We start from the raw sequence: 23,194 nt of genomic DNA, 5'->3' as shown, positions 1-23,194 counted from the left end.
GAATCAGTGCATATTTAATGATGCCCCAAAATAGGCAGTTAAAAAATGAATAAAAAAATCTATAGAGTATTTTCAGCTGAAACTTCACAGACACCTTCAGGGGACACCTTAGACTTATATTACATCTTTTGAAAACACGTTCTACGGCACCTTTAACATGTAAATCACTCGCGCTTAACGCTTCATTCGCATCTGGTGTGAACACACCATAACGCAGCAATATCAAGCCTTGCAAGTGGAGTAAAATCATCAAGGCAAGACATTACATATGAGATTCTTGCAAGTTTGTTAAGAATAAGTAAATTAAGCTAAATAACATTTTTGTGGATTAATGAAGCGATTGAAAAGCTAGCTACGCAGGCTCTTAAGCATACAGAAATAGATTAAGTAACTCTTATCAAAAATGAGTTTAATGGGAAAACTAAAGAATTAATAAATAATAAATGGCATGAAGTATAGAACTGTGATAGCAAGGGCAGATTCATATATAATATTCAGCAGCATATGGAAGAAATGAAATGGAAGAAGTGTTTTTAGGAATAGAAAAGAAGATACAATTTTATTTCACGCATCCGAATAGGGCATAATAGATTAAATTACTCTGTTAAATTTAGGAAAACCTGAAAAAGGTCAATGTATTTATTGTAAGCATGCAGAAACAATAGACCACGTTTTAATAAAATGAAAAAAAAGGAAAAGGTTAAAGCTTATTAATGAAGTTAAAAAAATGGGTGTTCACAAGCCTTTTGAAAAAACATGCAAAACAAGATAAAATTTATGGTGCTATTATAAAATATATTTAAGAAATAGGAATAGACAGTAGAATTTAGTTGTTGTTTTTTTGTTTGTTTGGGTTTTTTAGCTGTCTATTAGTGCTTCACACTACAGTCCAGTTGGTGGCGGTAAATGCACCAAAATTTGGTTTGCTATCCGCCATAAAAGATCATTAGAAGAAGAAGGCTGTGCTGCGGTGCTGCGTCTGTTGTGATTCGGCAGAAGAAAGGTTTGTGTTTCTAAGCATTTCAAAGTGTTTAAATTGTTTACTGACCGTTCAGACAATGTTATAGTTTTTGGAAGCGTTGTAAAATTAATGGATTGTTAATCTGTGTACATTGTAAGGCTGCATCTAACATTTATTAATGCTATTTTTTGTAAGTAAAGCGCATCCACACAAAAGTAAAAGGCAAGATGCTCATATTTACTTGCTTAATAACTGACGTCCCTAATGTGATATAATTTAATGTACATTAAATGTTCATAAGGGTTTTCGTTATGGAAGTTGCCTTTTCTGTCACAAACAGCTCGTGCACTTTGAAACACCAAAAAAGCTACAGAATTTTTTAATTCGCCATCATTAAGAAAAACGGGAGAAAATCAACAAATACAAGTTAAAAATTGAGACACTATGGAGGACCAAATTACTCAAAATGAAATAATTATATAAATCATGAATTCAATAAAACAACAATTAAATGTACCAGTTTATTCTGAAATAATTTTATAATTATTAAAATAATTTAATTAATAATTAATTAAATAAATCAATACATAAATGTATCTATTTATTTTGTAAAATTCCATGGAAACACAACATTTATTGTTTAATTTTTTTTTTTTTAAATCCTCTTTCACTATTATTGTTTAAATTATTTTTTCATAATTGAATGTGCTTTTTCAAAAAGCCGTTTTTCATAATTATATGCTGAATTTACAAATGTCGCCTATTTGACAAATTATGTATTTCAAAAGCACGATTTTCCCAAAGATTATTTTCATAATAATGAACATTATGGACATTTCACAAATGCTAATCAACAGGCAGTGGGCAGTGCTTGGCACTAATTGGCTAATCCTTTTGGATGAATTACTAAGGTCTGGCGTGGTGAACTGAACTTTTGAGATGCATCAGTGCTGTGCAGGCCGATCGGCGTATCTATCACTAATGCTGCTGTGGAGGGTCTATTCTTTCCAGTGTAATCACAAAACAAAATGCACACAAACGTGTCCCTGTTCTTGATATACAATCATTGCTGAACATTTGATTTTAATGAGGAGAAAAAAACTTCATGAGGGTGGAACATGGCATTCTGTGACAAATGTCACCAACCACACGAAGATCGATTTGTCGTGTCTGCCTGTCAGTTCTTCAACTTTAAACCAATTAGCGCCAAGCACCGCCCACTGCCTTTTGATTGGCATTTGTAAGTAGTCCTCTATTATTATGAAAAGAATCTTTCGGAAAATCAAACTTTGGAAATATATGATTTGTCAAATAGGTGTCATTCGTAATAAATGCAGCATATTATTATGAAAAACAGCTTTTTGAAAAAGCACATTTAATTATGAAAAAATATATATTTGAACACAACACTAGTGTGTGAAAGAGGATATTGTGAAATATATTAAACAAATGTGTTTTCATGGAATTTTTACAAAATAAATACATTTATTTATTGATTTATTTAATAATTGAATTAATAATTTAAATATTGTAATTATTTCACAATAAACTGTTAGATTAAATTGTTGTTTTATTGAATTCATGATTTATTTAATTATTTCATTTTGAGTAATTTGGTCCTCCATAAGACACTGGCAGTCAGTCTGTTTTCTATATTTTTATAGCAACAAAAAGATATAAGTAATATATATTCGAAAATGAACAAATACAAAGATATTACAAGATAATCTTTAAAGGATTAGTCCACTTTCGAATAAACTTTTCCTGATAAATTACTCACCCCCATGTCTTCCAAGATGTATTTCTTTCTTCAGTCGAAAAGAAATGAAGGTTTTTACAGTTTCAGTGCAGCTTCAAAGGGCTTTAAACGATACCAGGCGAGGAATAAGGGTCTTATCTAGCGAAACGATAGGTCATTTCCTAAAAAAAATGTAAATGTATATGCTTTATGTTCGCCGAGTATTTAAACCTAGTACTTTCACGCTGACTGACTCCCTTACCAGTGCACTGAACTAGGAGCTGTTTCCAGAGAAGGTTCCAAAGATTTAGTTGGGATTTTTCTTTTTGTTCATAATTCTCATTTTAAATAGGACAGAGTGTCCGAGCACACAGAAAAACTCCTGGTGAAGCAGCTGAGATCCATGTGACATACAAGATGGCGTTGATTAAAGAAGAGAGTGAAGAAATGAAGATTGAAGAAGTATTCAGTTTGAAACCAGACGATACTGAGAAACAAATAGGTTGGTTTTATTCTCAAAGATGAGTTCATTTAAAATACATGAATTATATATATATAAATTATTAATCTATTTAAAGCATTTTTTTTTTTTACATGTTGTGCATCACCTCTTGGTAGGGCTCTGACAGCGAGCATGACAACCATGCCAACGCGGTGGTGAAATTGCCACCAGCGGTAGTGTGACGTGTATAATGTATATATAAAATCTCAAAATCACGTTAACCAAAAATTTTCCGTCATTGAAGGAATTTTTTTTGGCAGTGATGGAAAAAATCTTGTACAGTAGTAAAGAGGAAAAGATTGTGTTCAAGATGAAAACTGAAAATTGACGGAGTCTTGAGCTTTCTTTTCATAATATAAATGAATGCATAGCCTATCCTGTAAGTTCATTAATAAAAATGGAAATGTGGATGAAATCAGAAGCTATTAACTTGACAAACTATACATCATTAAAAAGATCTAAGACTCAAGCTTCAATTTTTAATCTCTATTTTACTCTTAATATCGTATGATGTCCGTTATTTGTTAATATGCATCGGAAGTTATGAATATGAGAAACGGAGTTGTTACCTTTTCATTGAAATATGAGCGTCAGCCTCAGCCATTGAGAAAAAACTCCTGTGAGATCGTCATGAAAAAAACTCCACAAAATAACATCCCTCAGGGCTTTTAGCTTAAAAGCATGCACATTTGGAAAAATATTGATGGATTCTCGTACGTTTATGTCAATTTTCTATACAGAGGAGTAATATTTATTCAATTTTTACCCAAAACGCGCTGTTGTCATCAGTGTTGGGCACGTTACTTTAAAAAAGTAATTAGTTATAGTTACTAGTTACTTCTCACAAATAGTAACGGAGTTAGTAACTGAGTTACATCATTAGAAAAGTAACTAATTACCAGGGAAAGTAACTGTTGCGTGACTTAAAAAAATTAAAATGTCAAATAACTTGAATTCCCCCAATATTAAATATAAATCTAAGAATAAATTATTCTTGATCCGACTCGTGACTCGTGATCCGCTCTTGCTTATGAAATTTCTCTGTACTGTACAATACGTGTTGGTATAGCCATTAAAGAAAATGTAGTTTCATATTTATGTTTAAATAGCCCTATGTTATGTTTTAAATTAATTTACTTGATTATGAAAAGTGAACAGAATGAGTAAGATGCATCATAAGATGCGCAATATATCGGGAGGCATGGAGTATGTCAGACATGATTTTGACCACTTCATTAAGTTTTGTTTCGAAGAAAGCCTTTCTTTAAAGTGAATTTCATTTTGTAAAAATTGTATTTTAATTTTAATCAATGTTTCATCAACCAATTGCCTGGATTTAATAAATAAGAAGCAAATATAGCAGACAATATAATTATGGCAGGCGCAGGCGCGATCACTGGCGCGTGAACTGGAGCGCGACTTATAGGCTAAATGAACCGAAACTCAGCGGCTGCTTGCCTCACATACATGAGAAATATATCTATAGAAAGCTTGAAATATCTAAAAACGAAAAGAAATAGGCTACTCTGATTATGTAGCCTAATCCGAATGAAATGTACATTCTCTCTCTAGGCGCGTCCAGTATCCGGAGATGATGAGAGTCAGCAATGTCAACTTCATCTTCGCAGCCGACACTGATTCAGAAAACATTACTTTATTAATAAACAATTAAAATGTCTCCTTGCTGTTTTTGTTACATTCCTAATCATTAATTTTGCCAGTTCTTTGTGGCAAGCTTTATGCATGCGCTATAGCCTATATTACGATCATTATTATGGTTTATTCTGTCCAGTATTTAAAAAATGTAATTAATATAAATGCGATTAGTCAACTAATGGCTTAAATGAATTACGTTTCTGGGGGTGCTGACATATTGGAGTTGCTGTTTATCGGAGTTGATAGGACATTCGAACCAGAAAGACGCTTACATTTAACTAAAAGGTTTTTGTCTTTGTGCTCAACTAAAGTGAAACAATGAGCATATTTCCACTTTGAGAAACTCGTCTTGTTCTCGCCTTGACTCACTATGACTGCCGCACATACTTGAATAAACGGAAACACGCCCACAGTGCGTCTTCGTGTTTACAGTGGTTGGCATCCTCCAATCCTACAATACGTCACTGCTGTAAACAGGTTATGCTGTAGGCTACACACCTCAGCCAAACTTAATTAATTAAAAAAGTAACGCACAACGCACCATATGATAACGGTAACGGAGTTAATTTATTTAAAAAGTAATGCGTTACAGTATTAGTTACGTCAAATGTAACTGCGTTACAGTAACGCGTTACTGCCCAACACTGGTTGTCATCATATTAACGCTGTATACACTGACTACTGTGTTTTCAACTCATACCTGCAGCTGGAGGGTGCTCTGTACACACTAGTCCACAAATGCTTCAAGGAAGAAAAAAACATATCATGTGACCTCCCAGGAAATAACACAGAGATCGCTGAAAACATCAATAAATATGCAAATCGGCACTTTTGAAAGTAATAAATACACAATTGTGACGATATGTAGTTTATCTTTGTTCCTTACGCCATGTCTGGTATTAATAATAGATAGATTATATTAATAATGCAATGCTAATCGAGATAGCTTTTCTCATTGTGCAGAATAGCATACAATGATATATTTTCTGTCTGATTTGTTTTTTATCCGAAGCCACATCACATCAAAGAAGGTTATTTAAAACACTCAAAAACATGGTTTTAATCTTATAAATGTTTGTGTTTTGTTGGTGTGCTAAGCTAACATGCTAACAAGCCCAGAGATGCACCTGTTCAGAGCTAATGCAAATAAATCATTTTGAATTGTACAGCTCACTGATTTTTTTTTTTTTTTTTTTTTTTTTCTTTTTTTCAAGAAGAAGTTTGGTAAAAGAAATGAGGGATTAAATCTTGAATAGTAATTATAATAGGGACAAAAGAAAATAATAATTTGAGCCATAAGCAGGCCAGAGAGGTGTGAATGTATTCAGGGGAGACTGAAACTGAATGTTAGCACCACAAACACAATATAGACAATACACTTGAATAGATGACAATAAACATCAGTTAGCACTTTAGAGTCTCTTTAAAATAAAGTCTCATGAAATGGTCTTGAAAAACTTTTAATAAAACTCAGAATTTTAAACTCATCATCTTCAGATTTGAAATGTAACATGGTCAGACATGTGGCTTTAGCTGCAGTGCATTTCTAGATTGCTAAAAGGCCAACTTCACTTTTATTTCCATAAAGATATTTCATAAAAATAAATTAATAACTTTTCAAAATGTTGAAGCTATTTTTAACAATTTTCTTCATCATGACAATAATTAATTATGACTTTACAATAAACTGTAAAGTGTCTGCTTTCAAATGAGACCTTACTTATGCTTTTAGTGCAAAGGATTCATGAACTGTATCTGTTTTAGTTTGGGTATGTCATTTCTTGGGATTTTCCAAAAGCGGTGGTGCAGGTTAACAGGTTAAATGTCTTATCAGTAAAATATAAAAATTAAAATGACAGTTAATAATTTATTATGACGGATTTACAAATGCCGTATAAAAAAAACCCCATAAAATAAGTCTCAAAAGAAGCAACAGCGTGTTTGTATTCAGTGCAGAGAACAAAATCTGAATCAGAAAGAGCTTTATTGCCAGGTATGTTGTTTACACATACTAGGAATTTGTTTTAGTGACAGAAACTCCACAGTGCAACAGAGTGACAGCGACAAGACAAGACACATAATAAAAAGAATAAAATAATAATATACAAATTTACAAGATAGACAGTGCAAAAAAAGCAAAAGACAATATATATATTATAGACAATTGTATGTACAGTTATGTATGCAAATTGAGATATAAATAAGTGTTTAACTAAATAATGTGTAATAGTGTTGTGTGTTCCGTGTTTGTCAAGTGTTCATGAGATGGATTGCTTGAGGGAAGTAGTGTCGACCAGATGGCAACAGTTCAAAGAGGGAGTGTGCTGGATGTGAGGGGTCCAGAGTGATTTTCTTAGCCCTTTTTCCCCTTCTGGCTAAGTGCAGTTCTTGGAGAGTGGGGAGGTTTGTGCCAATGATTCGCTCAGCAGACCGGACTACCCTCTGTAGTCTTCTGAGGTCAGATTTGGTAGCTGAGTTGCTCCAGACGGTAATTGAAGTGCAAAAGATGGATTCGATGAGGGCAGAGTAGAACTGTTTCAGCAGCTCCTGTGGCAGGTTGAACTTCCTCAGCTGGCAAAGGAAGTACAACCTCTGCTGGGCCTTTTTCACAATGGACTCGATGTGGTTGTCCCACTTCAGCTCCTGGGAGATGGTGGTGCCCAGGAACCTGAATGACTCCACTGCTGCCACAGTGCTGTTCATGATGGTGAGTGGGGGGAGAGCAGGGGGGTTTCTCCTGAAGTCCACGGTCATCTCCACTGTCTTGAGCGTGTTGAGCTCCAGGTTGTTAAGACTGCACCAGACAGCCGGCTGTTCAACCTCCAGTCTGTAAGCAGACTTGTCACCGTCCCGGATGAGGCCGATCAGTGTGGTGTCATCCGCAAACTTCAGGAGCTTGACAGAGGGGTCTTTTGAGGTGCAGTCGTTGGTGTACAGGGAGAAGAGCAGTGGGGAGAGAACACAGCCCTGAGGGGCGCCGGTGCTGATGGTGAGGGTGCTGGATGAGAATTTTCCCCGCCTCACTAGCTGCTGCCTGTCTGTCAGGAAGCTGGTGATCCACTGACAGACAGAGGTGGGCACGGAGAGCTGAGTTAGTTTAGGCTGGAGGAGTGATGGGACGATGGTGTTAAAAGCAGAGCTGAAGTCCACAAACGGGATCCTCACATAAGTCCCTGGTCTGTCCAGATGCTGGAGAACATAATGCAGTCCCATATTGACTGCATCATCCACAGACCTGTTTGCTCGGTAAGCAAACTGCAGGGGGTCCAGTAAGGGTCCAGTGATGTCCTTCAGATAAGCCAAAACCAGTCTTTCAAATGACTTCATGGCCACAGACGTTAGAGCCACAGGTCTGTAGTCATTTAGTCCAGTAATTTTGGGTTTCTTTGGGACGGGGATGATGGTGGAGCGTTTGAAGCATGAGGGGACTTCGCACAGCTCCAGTGATCTATTGAAGATCTGTGTGAAGATGGGGGCCAGCTGGTCAGCGCAGGTTTTCAGACAGGCTGGTGAAACGCTGTCTGGGCCTGGTGCCTTTCTTCTCTTGTTCTTTCTGAAGACCTGGCGCACGTCATCTTCACTGAACTGAATTGCAGGTGTGGGGGAGAGGGGGGTTGATGGAGGTGTTAATGGTGTTTTTTCAAACCTGCAATAAAACTCATTCAGATCGTCTGCCAGTCGTTGATTCTCCACAGAGCTGGGGGATGGTGTCTTGTAGTTGGTGATAACTTTCAGACCTTTCCACACTGAAGTTGTGTCATTAGAAGAGAACTGATTCCGAAGTTTATCAGAATAATTCCCCTTTGCCACTCTGATCTCCTTCTCCAGTGTGTATTTGGCCTGTTTGTACAAGACTCTGTCCCCTTTTCTGCGAGCATCTTCTTTGGCCTGACGGAGCTGGCTGAGTTTTGCAGTGAACCAGGGTTTGTCATTGATGTAAGATAAATGAGTCTTTGTAGGAATGCACAGATATATGAAGTTACAGTCTCTGTGAGCTCGTCCAGATCGCTGGCAGCAGCTTCAAAAACACTCCAATCAGTCCGTTCGAAACAGGCTTGTAAAGCTCGCTCTGTTTCGGTGGTCCATCTCTTTACAGTCTTTGCTACAGGTTTAGCTGATTTCAGTTTCTGCCTGTAGGTTGGTATGAGATGAACTAAACAGTGATCAGAGAGCCCCAAAGCTGCCCATGGGACAGAGTGATATGCATCCTTTATTGCTGTGTAACAATGGTCGAGTATATTACTGTCTCTGGTGGGACAAGTAACATGCTGTCTGTATTTGGGCAGTTAACATGAGAGAATCGCTTTATTAAAGTCCCCGAGAATGATTAAAACAGAGTCCGGGTGTTGTTGCTCGCTCACCAGAATGAACGAGCAAAACTCCCGCGGTGAATAGAACGGTTTGCAGTTAGTGAAGAGTGTTTCAAGATCTGGACAGCACATCTTCTTTAACACCGTTACATCTGAACACCACCTTTCGTTGATGTAAAAGCACGTCCTGCTGCCGCGCGATTTCCCAGTTGATTCTGCGTCGCGATCTGATCTAAACAGCTGAAAGCCCGACAGACTTAACACGCTCGACAGACTTAACACGCTGTCTGGAATGGCATCGTTCAGCCAGGTTTCCGTGAAGCACAGAGCAGCCGAGTTAGAAAAATCCTTATTTGTCCGGGAGAGCAGAAGGAGTTCGTCCGTTTTGTTGGGCAGAGTGCGGAGATTCGCCAGATGGATGCTAGGCAGCGGCGTTCTTAATCCGCGCTGTCTGAGCTTCACGAGGGCGCCGACGCGCTTCCCCCGTCTGTGCGTCCTGAAGCGTCTAAACAGCGCTGCCGCTCCGCCGACTACAACATTCAACAAAACGTCTGAATAATCGAAATCCGGTAAAAGATATTGTGGTGTGTACTGCCGAATGTTCAGCGGTTCATCCCTGGTAAAACTGATGGTGTTTGAAAAACAGAAAACAGGAAAAACTAACAAAAACAGAACAAACACTGAAGAGCTAAGCACTGTGGCTGCCATGCGCGGCACCATCTTGATCTAGTTGTAGATCGCTGCGCATTTATTTGTGTATTAAAGGGAACCCCTGGTGTTAAGACTTTTATGGCTTAATATAACGTAAATGATGTCTCTTACTAAAATGTGTAGAAGAAAACCCATGAAAGATTTATATAATTTAAAAAAATCCATAACATATTTGGACAATGGGCGGTGCCATTTTGTTTGCATTCTATATCGATGACATCCCTTAGTAGTTCCCTTTTAATGGGAGCGAAATAAAACTCTCTTAATCAGAAGCTGTTGCTGTGTCGTCGGTCTCCCCTCATCCCCCTCCACTCCGCAGCTTAACCACACCAACTTCTGTAGTATTTTTCAAAATTATATTGAGAACTGACTGCTGCTGAAACAGGGGGTTTCAGGACCCTTTAACAAGATGCTTGTTGTCAGAATATGCAAAATGGAAATACTTGCGGGATTTTCTAACATTTGCAGACTGGAGACGCACAATTGACAAACTTATAACCCTTGTTTTTAAACTATTTTGCGCTATATTCACAGGGTGTCCACAAGTCCTTAACTCCCTGAGGTCTGAAAACGCGCCGGCACGTTTTGCAGGATTTTTTTCACATTGCAGCAAAACAGACTTAAAATACTCTGTCATTTCTTGTCATAGAGACATAAGTAATATATCAGTTGAAACTATAGAATGTCTTCTTTTATTTGTGTAACACAATGTTGTGCTTTTTGTAAAATAAAGAAAACTAACATGATGCGTGATCTCTCGTCTCCCTATGAACGAAGTCCAATCTGATAGTTCTCAGAAAATGAACTGTAACTTATGAATACTAATGATAAAAAAAATGACACTTATGTCTAAAGAATCGTTGAAATGTCAGGTTTTAAATCGTGCAAGTCAAATCGAAAAACAAACATTCTGTGTTTATGTAATCTGTATGAAAAGAGAGCCTGTGATTCAGCTCATTACCCGCTAATGCGGCCACGCCCACGGAGCCAGCGCTATTCAGACGCAAATTCAGAGGCAATACATGCATACATCGTCTCAATCGTGAATTTATTGACTTGAAAAGTGTTTATTTGGATGTTAAAGCCATGGTTAGCGATCTGTAGAAGACATGCCGTTAGTTCCTAGTTCCTTTTCTTCTTTATATGAATTTGTGGCCTAAAGGTGTACAGAGAGCGCCCTCCAGCTGCAAGTATGAATTAAAAACACCATTCCTGAAATGTCCTCTTCTTCTTTAGAATAATTTGTGGACTAAATGTGCACAGAGAGCCCCCTCTGGCTGCAAGTATGAATTGATCCATTCGTGTAAAACACAGTATCCAGCACTCATATTGATGACAATAAATATTACTTCTCAGTATAGAAAATTGACATAAATATATAAGAATCCATCAATATTTCTCCAAATATGCATGCTTTTAAGCTAAAAGCCTATATGAAATGCCATAGAGGTAACATAATTGTTCAGACACTTTGCATCACAGAAATACATTATATTTTAAAGAATATAATAGAATACCATTATTTTAAATTGTAATAATATTTCACAGTATTGCTGTTTATGATGAGCTGAGACATTATTACAGAGGGTTTTTTTCACAGCCTACCTGACTGAAAGGCCTCATTAATATGCAAGTCATTTCAGGTCATTATTATGTGATTCTTTTGTCTTCTCAGGTGTAAATGGCCCATTATTCATGATCATTCACGCCTCCATGCATACTGTGTTTCTTGACAAAAAGTGTCTTACAAAAACTAAATCAATATATTGTTTTATATGAAGGAGTAGGCAGCATAATTTTTACATAATTCTGAAGCAAAAACTCTACTCTACAACCTCCAATACCCACAAGTCTTGTGAACACAGATTTAATATACTTTTTTTGGCCTTATTTCAGTGACTTAAGTTTTTTGTTTTTTCAATAACCACGCATAAACATTATTCCTTCAAAAATACAAACATGTACATACATGTTCCTCACATATTATGGTAGCCTAGTTTGTGCTGAATACAGTGTAGTGACACTTTTGTCATTTATATGTTTATGAACAACTGAAAAAAGCACAAATGTCAGGGCATGCCAAAACTTCCCCAAGCCCCAAATCAGCCTCAGACTCCAGAGGTTCGAGATTAAATATTTTTGGTCACATTACCACTAAAATTTCTCCAGTCTGACAGACCCAGTGACTGTTCACAAGAAACTGACTGAGGTAAAAATGTTTTTTATTTGTAATATGATATAATAAAGTAACATAACAAGGGAGATATTTTACCACTGAATGATTTAGCATTTTGAACAAATTGGTTGTGTGAACGGGTCAATGACTTTTTCCAACATTTCTTAACATTATTTATTGCAGTTGTAATTTTGCAGTGTAAATTGTTTCATTTAATTGGTAACAGCCCTACAGTGAATATTAAATTCAATCAAATGTAAGAATTTGACATGAAAGATGACTCATACATTTAATAAGGTGGGGGAAAAAAGGTCTTTATAAAGGTAAAGAACGTCCTGGGGTAAATATAAAAAAATTACAGTGGTGCTATTTTGTTCAGGGTCCCCGCGGATCCTTAAAAAGTCTTAAATACAAATTTAGGTTTTTAAGGCCTAAAAAAGTCTTAAATTGTATGGAATGTCTTGAATTTTCGCAAGGGAGGTATTAAATTCCATATGGGACCGAGCGAGTGAAATGTCTCCGTCCGGTTTTGTGTATTTTTTTAGACGCAATTTTATAACTGACCAGCATACCAATGACTGACTGATCATTGGACAGAAGGTTTTTTTTTTCTCGCGGTAGTTATTGCGTTGCGTCATCAGAGAGAATTGAGGTAGCAGGTAGCCTTATTAGGTAAGCGCAAATGTAATGATTTATGGCTTGAGAAAGATGAATTCTCTTGGTGGTTAAGGCCGGTGCCAGTAAATGTCTACGAGGCAAACTGCGCCGTTTGTAGAAAATGTTTTAAACTGGGAACAATGGGCATTAAAGTGGTACGCACACGCCGAGCATCTGAATGCTTCTTTTGCAGTAATGCGACGGAATATATCAGTAATTCCGTTTTTTTGGGTCTAAACTCATGACGCATGTGAATCATGCAGATCAGTAAGATGTTTTATGTTTTATGAATGTTATGTTTTATGTTTTCTAATATGTCAACGACGGAATGGTCCAGTGCCGCGCGGCGCCATCTGCAGGACAAAGGTCAGCTAAGATGTAGGAATATCTGATCAGAGCTGTACACGGATACACATTTTTAAATAAATCTGCTGTGGCAGAGCTACTGCAAGTGATTTTCACGATGCTGGAAATCCATATATCCTTTGCTGAAACAAGCTCGTCATGGAGAGCGCGGCTCATGGTTGCTTAGTAACGGCAGACGCTACCGCAGCGCCCGAGCGCTTTGGAAAGGAGAAAGTGGCGCCGACGCGTTTTCCATGCGTTTTTAGACGTGACATATGACCGTTCCTTAAAGAGTTCAAATGGGTCAACGCGCCAAATGCGAGTAGAATCAGCGCTGAAACGTGTTACTCGTTTGGTAACGTTTTTTATGAATGGTGGTAAGAATTTAATATATAATTTGCAACGGCTGTGATGTAATTATGTAAATAATAGTCTGACGCGCTGCATGTTTGCTGTAACAGTGCTATGTTTTCATTTTCGATTTCGATTTGGGAATGCAATATTAGTCATTAGAATTGTTTATAATACTGTTGTTTACAAAGAAGTTTCAGTGTCACATGATTCTTCAGAAATGTTGATTTGCTGCTCAAGAAACATTCACTATTTATATTATCAGTGTTAAAATGCAGTTTTTGCTGCTTAATTTTTGTGGAAATCCAATTTAAACATTTGTGGTAGGATTTAAAAAAAAAAAAATTAATACTTTAATTCGTCATACTTTTAAGTGATAGAGTGAAGACATTAAAAATGTTACAGAATATTCCTATTTAATAAATAATATATTTGATACATGTAATATAATTTCAAATAAATGCTGTTCATTGAACTTTCTATTTTTCAAAGAAAACTAACAAATATCACCATTTCCACAAAAATATTAAGCAGCACAACTGTTTTCAATATTGATAATAATTAGAAATGTTTCTTGAGCATCAAATCAAATTGTAATGATTTCTGAAGGATCATGTGACACTGAAGACTGGAGTAATGATGCTGAAAATGAACACAGGAATAAATAACATTTTATACATTTTTTTTTTAATTTTTTTTTTTATATAAAATATAGAAAACTTTTTTTTATTTGTAAGAATATTTTACAATGTTGCTGTTTGTACTATATTTTTGATCAAATAAATGCAGCCCTGGTGAGCAGAAGGGACTTTCTGATTTTAAAATCTTTGATTTTAAAATCAATAATTGTTTCCAAACTTTTTGCAGGTACTTTAATAATAACAATTCTGTTAATGCATTTAATATATTATATTAATTATTATCATGATTATTAAATGCTGCTTTTTAATTTCACAGAACAATAATACTGTATGCATTATTACAATATATGACATATCTTTTAATGTGATAAATATATATTATTTTTAAAAAAAGGTGCCGGGGCATGGCTTGGGTGCAGGGTCAGACTTTCCTGCTTTTTTTTTTTTATCTCTAGCTGATCACATGCCTGATATATAGTGTGTGTGTGTGTGTGTGTGTGTTTCCATCGCAGGTTTCATGTAAGGTGGTATTAAAAAGGTCTTAAAAAGTCTTAAATTTAAATTGTTCATATCTGCAGATACCCTGTTGTTTTATTTTACTAGGACTGTCCTTGACTAAATTTTTCTAGTCTGCTAGTAGTTGTTCATTAAAATTAGTCGAATAATCATGCATTCATAATAATCAGCCATAAATCATAATGAGTCTTTGCATATATATATATAATTTGCACACATAAAGCTTACCACAACGTGTAAGTTATGATTATGTTAATGTTTATCTTTGTTTTCAGTTGCATTGTGAATTTACAGAAATAAAAGTAGAAGACCAAACCTCTTCTAGTTGATTTGTCACCTATTTGGGGGCAGCCCTAATTTTTACATTAAATACACATTAAATATTACATAAGTAATACAATTATTATACATTTCCATTTCATCTTAAATTTCATACAAGGTGGAGGTGGTATTACAAATGTCTTAAAAAGTCTTAAATTCAGTTAGTTTATATCTGTAGACACACCCTGTATTCAGTTACCCACTGTCATATTCATGTAATTTTCAATGTGTGTTGCATAAAATTTGTGTTACCATGTTGCTATTTGAAAAAAATATGATTTCCAGTGTGCACAAACTTGCCAGATTACTGAGTGTCCTGTTAGCCTTTTTTTTTTTTTTTTTTTAAACAATTTCTTAATTTGTGAAAAATACTGTAAGATTACGGAGTCAAGAATTTGCCATCTAAAGTAATTCTGTAACCATTGGCTTATTGGATGTAGAATCTAAAGGATAGAGATTTTACTGTATGGAAAATATACTAATCTATATAATATTATATTTACATGTTTTTGGAGCATTTAGACAAATCTGTTGAGCGTGTGAATGCTATTGTCAATCAGATGTTTAAGTTAATCCCCTCGTCACCGCTGAGATTGTTGAGCACGAGTTCTTCCCACCCATGGATCCTTTCATTATAATGTAGACAGCTTCATTGATTTATAATGGCATCAATCTTTACTTGCTTTCTGTATGTATGCTTTCTGATTGTTTGTCAAACTGTATGTCAAATAATCTGTAAATTTAGTCTTGGAGTGTAAATACAAAGTAATATCCCTGCAACTTTTTCTATGTAACGTGTTACTTTGTTCATTATTTTATTCCTTTTCAAATCAGTCACTCAGTGACTTTTTACAGGTAATATTTTTAAGGTAATATTACATACTGTTTCTTTGCATTTATTTTGGATTTATTGTCAGAACTGGGCTTGCAGTTCACATAGGTTGGGTACTTTGTACTGTATATGTTCCTGGATAAGATATAGCTAGGCTTGGGTATCGAGTATCGATTGGAACCGGGACTAGCTTTGCGATTTTCCCGGAATCGTTCAAAAGTTTAAATTTCGATTCCTAGTTTCGATTCCCAGTCCGCCGACTGGAAGAAACCGCTTAACACCAACGAAGAAGCGTCCACCGAAAGTGTTGGCATAACCGAGCGAGTCGAACATGGATAGCGTGCGTCGGCGGTCCAAAGTGTGGCTTCAATTTTCTAAATAGAACGAAATCTCGGCAAAATGCAACATTTGCGGCAAGATTGTTTCGTGCATAGGAGGGTGCACGACCAACATGATAAAGCACCTCCGAGTTCATGGAGTAGAAATAAATAAATCTCTTTGATGCGCTGCGCCGACCGTCCTCCGCTGCCTCTTCCTCTGGCTCCGACCCCCAGCCTGGCAATCCACACGAGATCCGTTTTTTTTCGTATCCGATCTGAGCCACTTCCAAATGTGGTTTTAAATCCGATACATATCCGATCTCTGAACATGCGACCTACGTCTAAACACGCATATCCGATTCCTATTGTAATTCCAAGCCATCAAACGGCAAGGGCGGCACGTTTGCTCACTAAACTATAGCTTCAATGTTGTATTATGAAGCAGACGTGCATGTATGCACTCGCACTAAAAATTCGCAGCTCAATATTAATGTGGGAACTTTGTCTAACATGAAAGAAATTGCGCACACACATATATTCAGCAGCTTCGCTCGCACGCGCGCGCTCTCTCCCTTGCTCGCTCGAATTCATTCAAAAAACGGAATTCTAAAACTAATAAATGTAGATAAAATATCAAACACAAATTACCTTTATTTTCCGGTCTATATCCGTTCAGTCAGAATTCGCGCTGCAATACACCCATGACAGCTGTTAACTTATCCATTCTGACAGGCTAATCATGGCCACTCCATGAATTATATAAATAATTTTAATAGCACGGCCATTCAAAACCCGAGGATCTACTATGTGCATTTAAAACTATCAGTGACGATCATTTTGGGGCAGGAAGTAGCCTAATGTAAACACAGATATCGATACCAGTCGCGTCTAAAGTGAGTGTAAACACACTGGCCAAAAAATCGGATATGGTCAAAAGATCGGATTTGTGCATTAAGGATTGCAGTGTAAATGCAGCCATACACTCATGTGTAAATTCATAATTTATAATATTTATATTCAAGTTCATAGATTTGATATTTATATTGTAGTTGAAAACAGCCCTGTGAGACATTCATAGTAAAGTTCATAAAAAGTAAAAAGTTCATAGAATTAAAATTGATGGACAAGGTCAGACTATTTCCTTCAGAAAGACCTCTTAAAAGAATCGGAATCGAGAATCATTAGGAACTGGAATCGAAACAAGGAATCGAAATCGGAATCGGAATCGTTCAAATTCAAACGATACCCAACCCTAGATATAGCATACATGTTTTTGGTTTTGATGCTTTTTTTGTTAAGTATTTTGATGTCTTTTGCTTTGTGCCATTAAACTGTTGTCAACTTGTCAAATTATCAAATGTCTTTTTCACCTTAGACCAGATGGCGCTGAAAGAGGAGGGTCAAGAGCTGAATGAAATGGAAGAGAAAGATCATGATGAAACACAGTCTACACAGATTGAAAAGACCTCACAACAAGGAGCTAAAAAGACAGGAAATAAAAGGAAATTTACCTGTCAACAATGTGGAAAGAGTTTTGATCAGCGTGGAAATCTTACAGTCCACATGAGACTTCACACTGGAGAGAAGCCTCATACCTGCAACCAGTGTGGAAAGAGTTTCAATGAAAAAGGAAACCTTAAAAAGCACATGAGGATTCACACTGGAGAGAAGCCTTACACCTGTCAACTATGTGGGAAAAGTTTTGCTCAAAATGGAAAAGTTAAAATCCACATGAGAATTCACACTGGAGAGAGCTCTCTTACCTGCCAACTGTGTGGAAAGTATTTCAGTGAAAAGGAAAACCTTCGAACCCACATGAGAATTCACGCAGACTCTCTCACCTGCAAACAGTGTGGAAAGACTTTCACTCAAACAGGAAACCTTAAAGTCCACATGAGAATTCACAATGCACATAACTCTTTCACCTGCCAACAGTGTGGAAAGGGTTTCACTCAAAAAGGAGGTCTTAAAACCCACATGAGAATTCACACTGGAGAAAAGCCTTTCACCTGCCAACACTGTGGAAAGAGTTTCGGTGAAAAGGGAAACCTTTCAAAGCACATGAGGATTCACACTGGAGAGAAACCTTTTACTTGCAAACTCTGCGGGAAGAGCTTCTCACAGGAGCTTATCCTTAGGTATCACATGAACGCTCACACTGGAAAAAAGCCATTCGTATGTAGTCAGTGTGGAAAGAGTTTCATACATAAAGTGGAGCTTGAGACCCACATGAGAGTTCACACTGGAGAGAAGCCGTTCAAATGTGATCAGTGTAAAAAAAGTTTCAGAGGTCAAATAAACCTTAATAGGCATGTGATGAGGATGCACACAAGAGAGAACTGTTTTAAATGTCGTCAGTGCGGAAAAAGAATCAGAGGCATTCATCGTTTTAATGATCATTTAAAAACTCACTCTGGAAAGAAGTCTTTCATGTGCCAACACTGTGGAAAGTATTTTATAAATGAAGGAAAGCTTAAAACTCACTTGAGATTTCGCAATGGAAAAAGGCCTTTGGGATGTGTTAAGCGTGAGAAAAGTTTCACACAAAAGAGAAACATGAAACGACATTTGCAAATTCACTCTGGAGGAAAAAAGTTGAAGTGTGATCAGTGTAAGAAAAAATTTCCTTCACCATTACACTTAAAGATACACCTGAGAAGTCACACAGATTTTAAACCCTATTCGTGTTCATCATGTGGAAAATGTTTCAAATGGCTCTATAGTTTAAAATGGCACAAGAAAATACGTATTTGTGTGAAATACCATCTGCGTTCACGCCGCAGATGAATGTGGGCCAAATTGGATTTTCTGCTCAATGTTTATTTGTGTATTTTTTTGGGATGAGACTGTTCATATGTTCACCTTTATATACTCACTGGCCACTTTATTAAGTACACTTGTTACTACTTGTTAAGACAAATATCTAATAATCCAATCACATGGCAGCAATGCAATGCATTTAGGCATGTAGACATGGTCAAGACGATCTGCTGAAGTTCAAACTGAGCATCAGAATGGGGAAGAAAGATGATATTAATGACTTCGAACGTGGAATTGTTTTTGGTGCTAGACGGGCTGGTCTGAGTATTTCAGAAACTGCTGATCTACTGGAATTTCTAGGCTGTATCTCTGGATATTTTCTTTTTCTGAGTATTCTCTGAAAATCCTAGTGAATGACAGTTCTGTGGGTGAGAAGGCCTTGTTGATGGCAGAGGAGGATGGCAGCAGCTCCAGAAGATCACAGAGTGCCACTCCTGACAGCTTAGAACAAGAAAACGAGGCTACAGGGTTCAACAACATTGGATGATTGGAAAAACGTTGCCTGGTCTAATGAGTCTCGATTTCTGCTGTGATGTTCACATGATTAGGCCATAATTTGGTGAAAACAACATGAAAGCATGGATCCATCTTTCCTTGTATCAACGGTTCAGGCTTGTGGTGGTGGTATGATGGTATGGGGGATAATTGCTTTGCACACTTTGGGGCATTTGGTACCAATTGAGCATTGTTTAACTGCCTCAGCCTACCTGAGTATTGTTGCTCACCATGTCCATCCCTTTATGACCACAGTGAATCCATCTTCTAATGACTACTTCTAGCAGGGTAATGCATCATGTCACAAAGCTCAGATCATCTAAAACTGGTTTCTTGAACATGAAAATGAGTTCACTGTACTCAAATGGCCTCCACACTCACCAGATCTCAATCCAATAGAGCAGCTTTGGAATGTGGTGGAATGGGAGATTCACATGATGGATGTGCAGCCAACAAACCTGCAACAGCTGCATTCACTATAATGTCACTATGGACCAAAATTTCCAACACATTTTCAGCACATTGTTGAATCTATGCCACAAAGAATTACGGCAGTTCTGAAGGTAAAGAACTGGTACTAGCAAGTTGCACCTAATAAAGTGGTAGTTGAATGTATGTGACCCAGATCAGATCATAATATGATCAGCTACAACACTCCACTCTGTTTGTCACATCTATCTTTTAGTGGGTGCTTGCAGTAGACACCTTCTAATTACCCTTGTATAGATGCATTGCTCCATTTCATAAATTAATATTTTGATTCTAAAAGTATCAATATAACTTCTGTTTTGGTGTGAAATGCTGCCATGTAAATAAAGACAAACTGAATGGAAAAATGTGCATTGCACTGCATTAATTGATTCATCTTTAGATAATGCATACACAGGTTTAAATGGGTCTCCAAGCCCACAGCTCTACAAATATCTGTCAGTGAGACTCCCAGGAGAATGCAACACCTCTCGTAGTTTGAGCATGCAACCTGAGTGGGCAAGGCACACCTTGTGCTTGGTAAGTCAAAGGCAATGGCGTCCACTATCCAGTGGGCCATCCTCCGTAACAGACAAAGAGCTGGTCTGAGGTCTTGAGACTTTGAGTTCTGTTTATGTACAGTGAACTGGACAGAGCAAAGCCTGGCTGGGTCTGCCTCCTCTGGGGGTAGCACTTGCAGGCCCACTACCTTGTCCCTGAAGGGAGTGATAGGAACCTTGGGCACATAGCTAGGCCAGGGTCTCAGTACCACCCGTTGCCCGACCTGAACTCTAGGCATGAAAATGCCCGCAGGTCCACTACTACACCAATGCAACCAGAAGCAAAGTCTTCATGGACAGAATCTTTAAGTCTGCTAGGGCTCAGAGGGAGCATTCTGGAGTGCTCGAAGCACGAGAGCAATGTCCCTAGAGGGTATGGAGGGGGGTCAAGGAGGATTTAACCATCTCGCCCCCCCTAAGGAACCTGATGACCAGGTCATGCTTGCCAATAGCATTGTCATCGATGTGGTCATGGTATGCAGATATTGTGGCAGCATGAACTTTGATGGCAGCTCCAACCCTTGCTGCAAGAAGGAAAGCATGCCTCTGATCGAACATCTTTGGGTGACTTCTCTGCGAGAAGAACACCACTCGATGAACAGGTTCCACTTCAAGGCGTAAGCACGCCTCGTAGGCAACGGTCGCAGTGTTGTCCGTACAGACCAGCACATGCTTGCCCTGTAACAGCCCTTTTAGGCAGCTCAGGGCAAGACGTACTGCCAGCAATTCTAGGCATTTGAAGTGTCCACACCCCTGACAATGCATACCTGTTGTAGGTGGCACCCCAGCCTGTGGCAGAGGCATCTGTGAACACCACAGCATGCCGGGACACCTGCTCTAGGGGCACTCCTGCCTGAAGAAACAAGTGGTCCAACCACGGGCTGAAGGCTTGACGGCATTCCAGAGTGAAGCGGTCTCATATGAAGCAAACCGAGTGTGGTTACTGCCGCTGCAGCTGCCGTATACCCCAGGAGCCTCTGAAAGAATTTCCCTGGGCCTGCCTTTGAATGTTTTCAAGCAGTTCAACACCAACTGAGCACATTCCTCTGTGAGGTGTGCTGTCTGTTTTCAACCAAATCCAACTCTATACCGAAAAAAAAGAGAAGTGATGTGTCGCTCAAGATGGCACTGACAGAAATTTGTGAAGGAATGGGTGAAAAAGCTTAGTGAGTCATCAGGAGTGAGTTGGAGATTGGCAGTGACAAAACCAAGTAAGGGACAATGTGTGCTTTATAAGGTAATGTCAAATCAGTTCATTCATCTTTACACTAAATTAGTGTAGGAAAATTTGTTTAAAATGTCTTAACAGTAGTCTACAGTACAGTAGTCTGTGTAAAAGGCACATTAGATTCTTGATTTCATTTGCAGACTGCATCAGATGGTAAATAAGCAGGAGTTTGTAGAGCAGAGTGGGGAGGGAATGCTAGCAGCTTTGGAAAGGCAGGTAGAATCCCACAATGCAGCATGTGATGACAGCTGTGCAAAGCTTGGAATATTTTCAGCAGGAACACCACTTGTGGCCATTTGTTCTCCGTTGATGAAACAAACACACAGTCTTTCCAATAGTGGAGAAATGTGTTTTATGGATTCTTCTGGTAACATGGACCGGGAGAACTGCGGGATGTTTCTCCTTCTTACACACACATGTGCAGGTGGTCTTCATCATGGGATAGTAATAACCCAGTCAGAAGATGAGAGGACAATTAGTGAGGGATTGGAGCTGTTTAAGTTCTTATTGAAAAAAGATGCTTTTGGAGGGTGAGGTGAGGCAGGCCCGTATGTGTTTCTTACAGATGACTGAAAAGGGAGCTATAGCCCAGGTCTTTCCTGAAGCCACACAGCTGCTCTGCACATTTCATCTTCTGCAAGCTGTGTGGAGGTGGTTGTGGAACAAAGAACACAAATTTGAGATGAAGGACAGACAGACACTGTTCAGCATAGTAAAAGACATGCTTTATGCCAGGGAGATGAGTACAGTTGAATTACTCTACCAGCAAGCCCTGGACAACCCTTTGACCACCAGGTAGAGAAAACAGTAGATAGGTAGAAAGTAGGTAGAAGTTCCTGACCTACCTACAGAGTCTTTACAGTTGATGTGAGAGTTGGGCTCTCAGCTATAGGAGGGACTTACCAACATGTGGCAACCAAACAAATAACTATGTTGAAGCTGCAATGCGTGTCTTGAAAGACATCAAAGGACAAAAGCATTCAACCTCCCTCAACTATTCAACCTTTTTGTCACCTGACTTGAGATGCACTATGAAGCAGGTGTGACAGACGTTGCACTTGGCCATTGGGAGGCATTCCACCGATCAAGATTCCTTGCTACAGAAGGTAATATTAAAGCATTAGATATTTATCAGGTAAATTATGATTTTTAAATATAAGTCGTTATAAAATTGAATATTCTTTTCTCATTATGTGTTTTTAAGTCATCTTGCAGCCTTGTGTTTTCATCCTGTCATCATCAACCATCAAAAGTTGAATTCCAATAAGATAACAAGTACAAAGGAAAGTACCCCTATGTAAAAAGTAAACATTTGCCGTTTTGATTTACAGAAATAAAGTGATAGAGACTTGGAGAAAGCCTGCAGTATGTTTTACTGGCATATTAAAAAGAATCTTAACATTGACAAAGCACTAGTAACATTAAATATGCATGTTCATTTTCGTGAATACATGCAGTAAAATAAAAATGTAAAAAATAATATAAATAAGGTATTTAAATGTTTCAATAGGTTATAACATCTGTGAAGTAAAATGTTATTTATTGTGCATTGGGTGAATTTTGTAAAAAGATCATTGCATCTCAGT

General features: G+C 37.8%; 1 protein-coding gene across 1 annotated transcript; it reads left to right on the top strand.

Annotated features, from left to right (window-relative positions):
• The first annotated feature begins 919 nt into the window (after window positions 1-919).
• Window positions 920-20,188, top strand: LOC125245321 (zinc finger protein OZF-like). The gene is made up of 3 exons (XM_048155847.1): window positions 920-1,003; window positions 3,052-3,201; window positions 17,413-20,188. The coding sequence occupies exons 2-3, from the start codon at window positions 3,117-3,119 to the stop codon at window positions 18,822-18,824; spliced, it is 1,497 nt and encodes a 498-aa protein (XP_048011804.1). The 5' UTR covers window positions 920-1,003; window positions 3,052-3,116; the 3' UTR covers window positions 18,825-20,188.
• The last annotated feature ends 3,006 nt before the right edge of the window (window positions 20,189-23,194 follow it).

This window comes from Megalobrama amblycephala, linkage group LG14, assembly GCF_018812025.1.
Source record: "Megalobrama amblycephala isolate DHTTF-2021 linkage group LG14, ASM1881202v1, whole genome shotgun sequence".
NCBI classification, from domain to species: Eukaryota; Metazoa; Chordata; class Actinopteri; order Cypriniformes; family Xenocyprididae; genus Megalobrama; species Megalobrama amblycephala.
The sequence above is the reverse complement of the archived record's forward strand: the minus strand, read 5'-3'. Positions and strand labels throughout refer to the sequence as shown.

What these genes read in the sequence shown, in the direction of transcription:
- LOC125245321 (XM_048155847.1), top strand. Translation starts at nt 3,117, where the DNA reads ATGGCGTTGATTAAAGAAGAGAGTGAAGAAATGAAGATTGAAGAAGTA. An exon ending in CGATACTGAGAAACAAATAG is followed by an intron (nt 3,202 to 17,412) that starts GTTGGTTTTATT and finishes TTTTCACCTTAG; the next exon opens with ACCAGATGGCGCTGAAAGAG.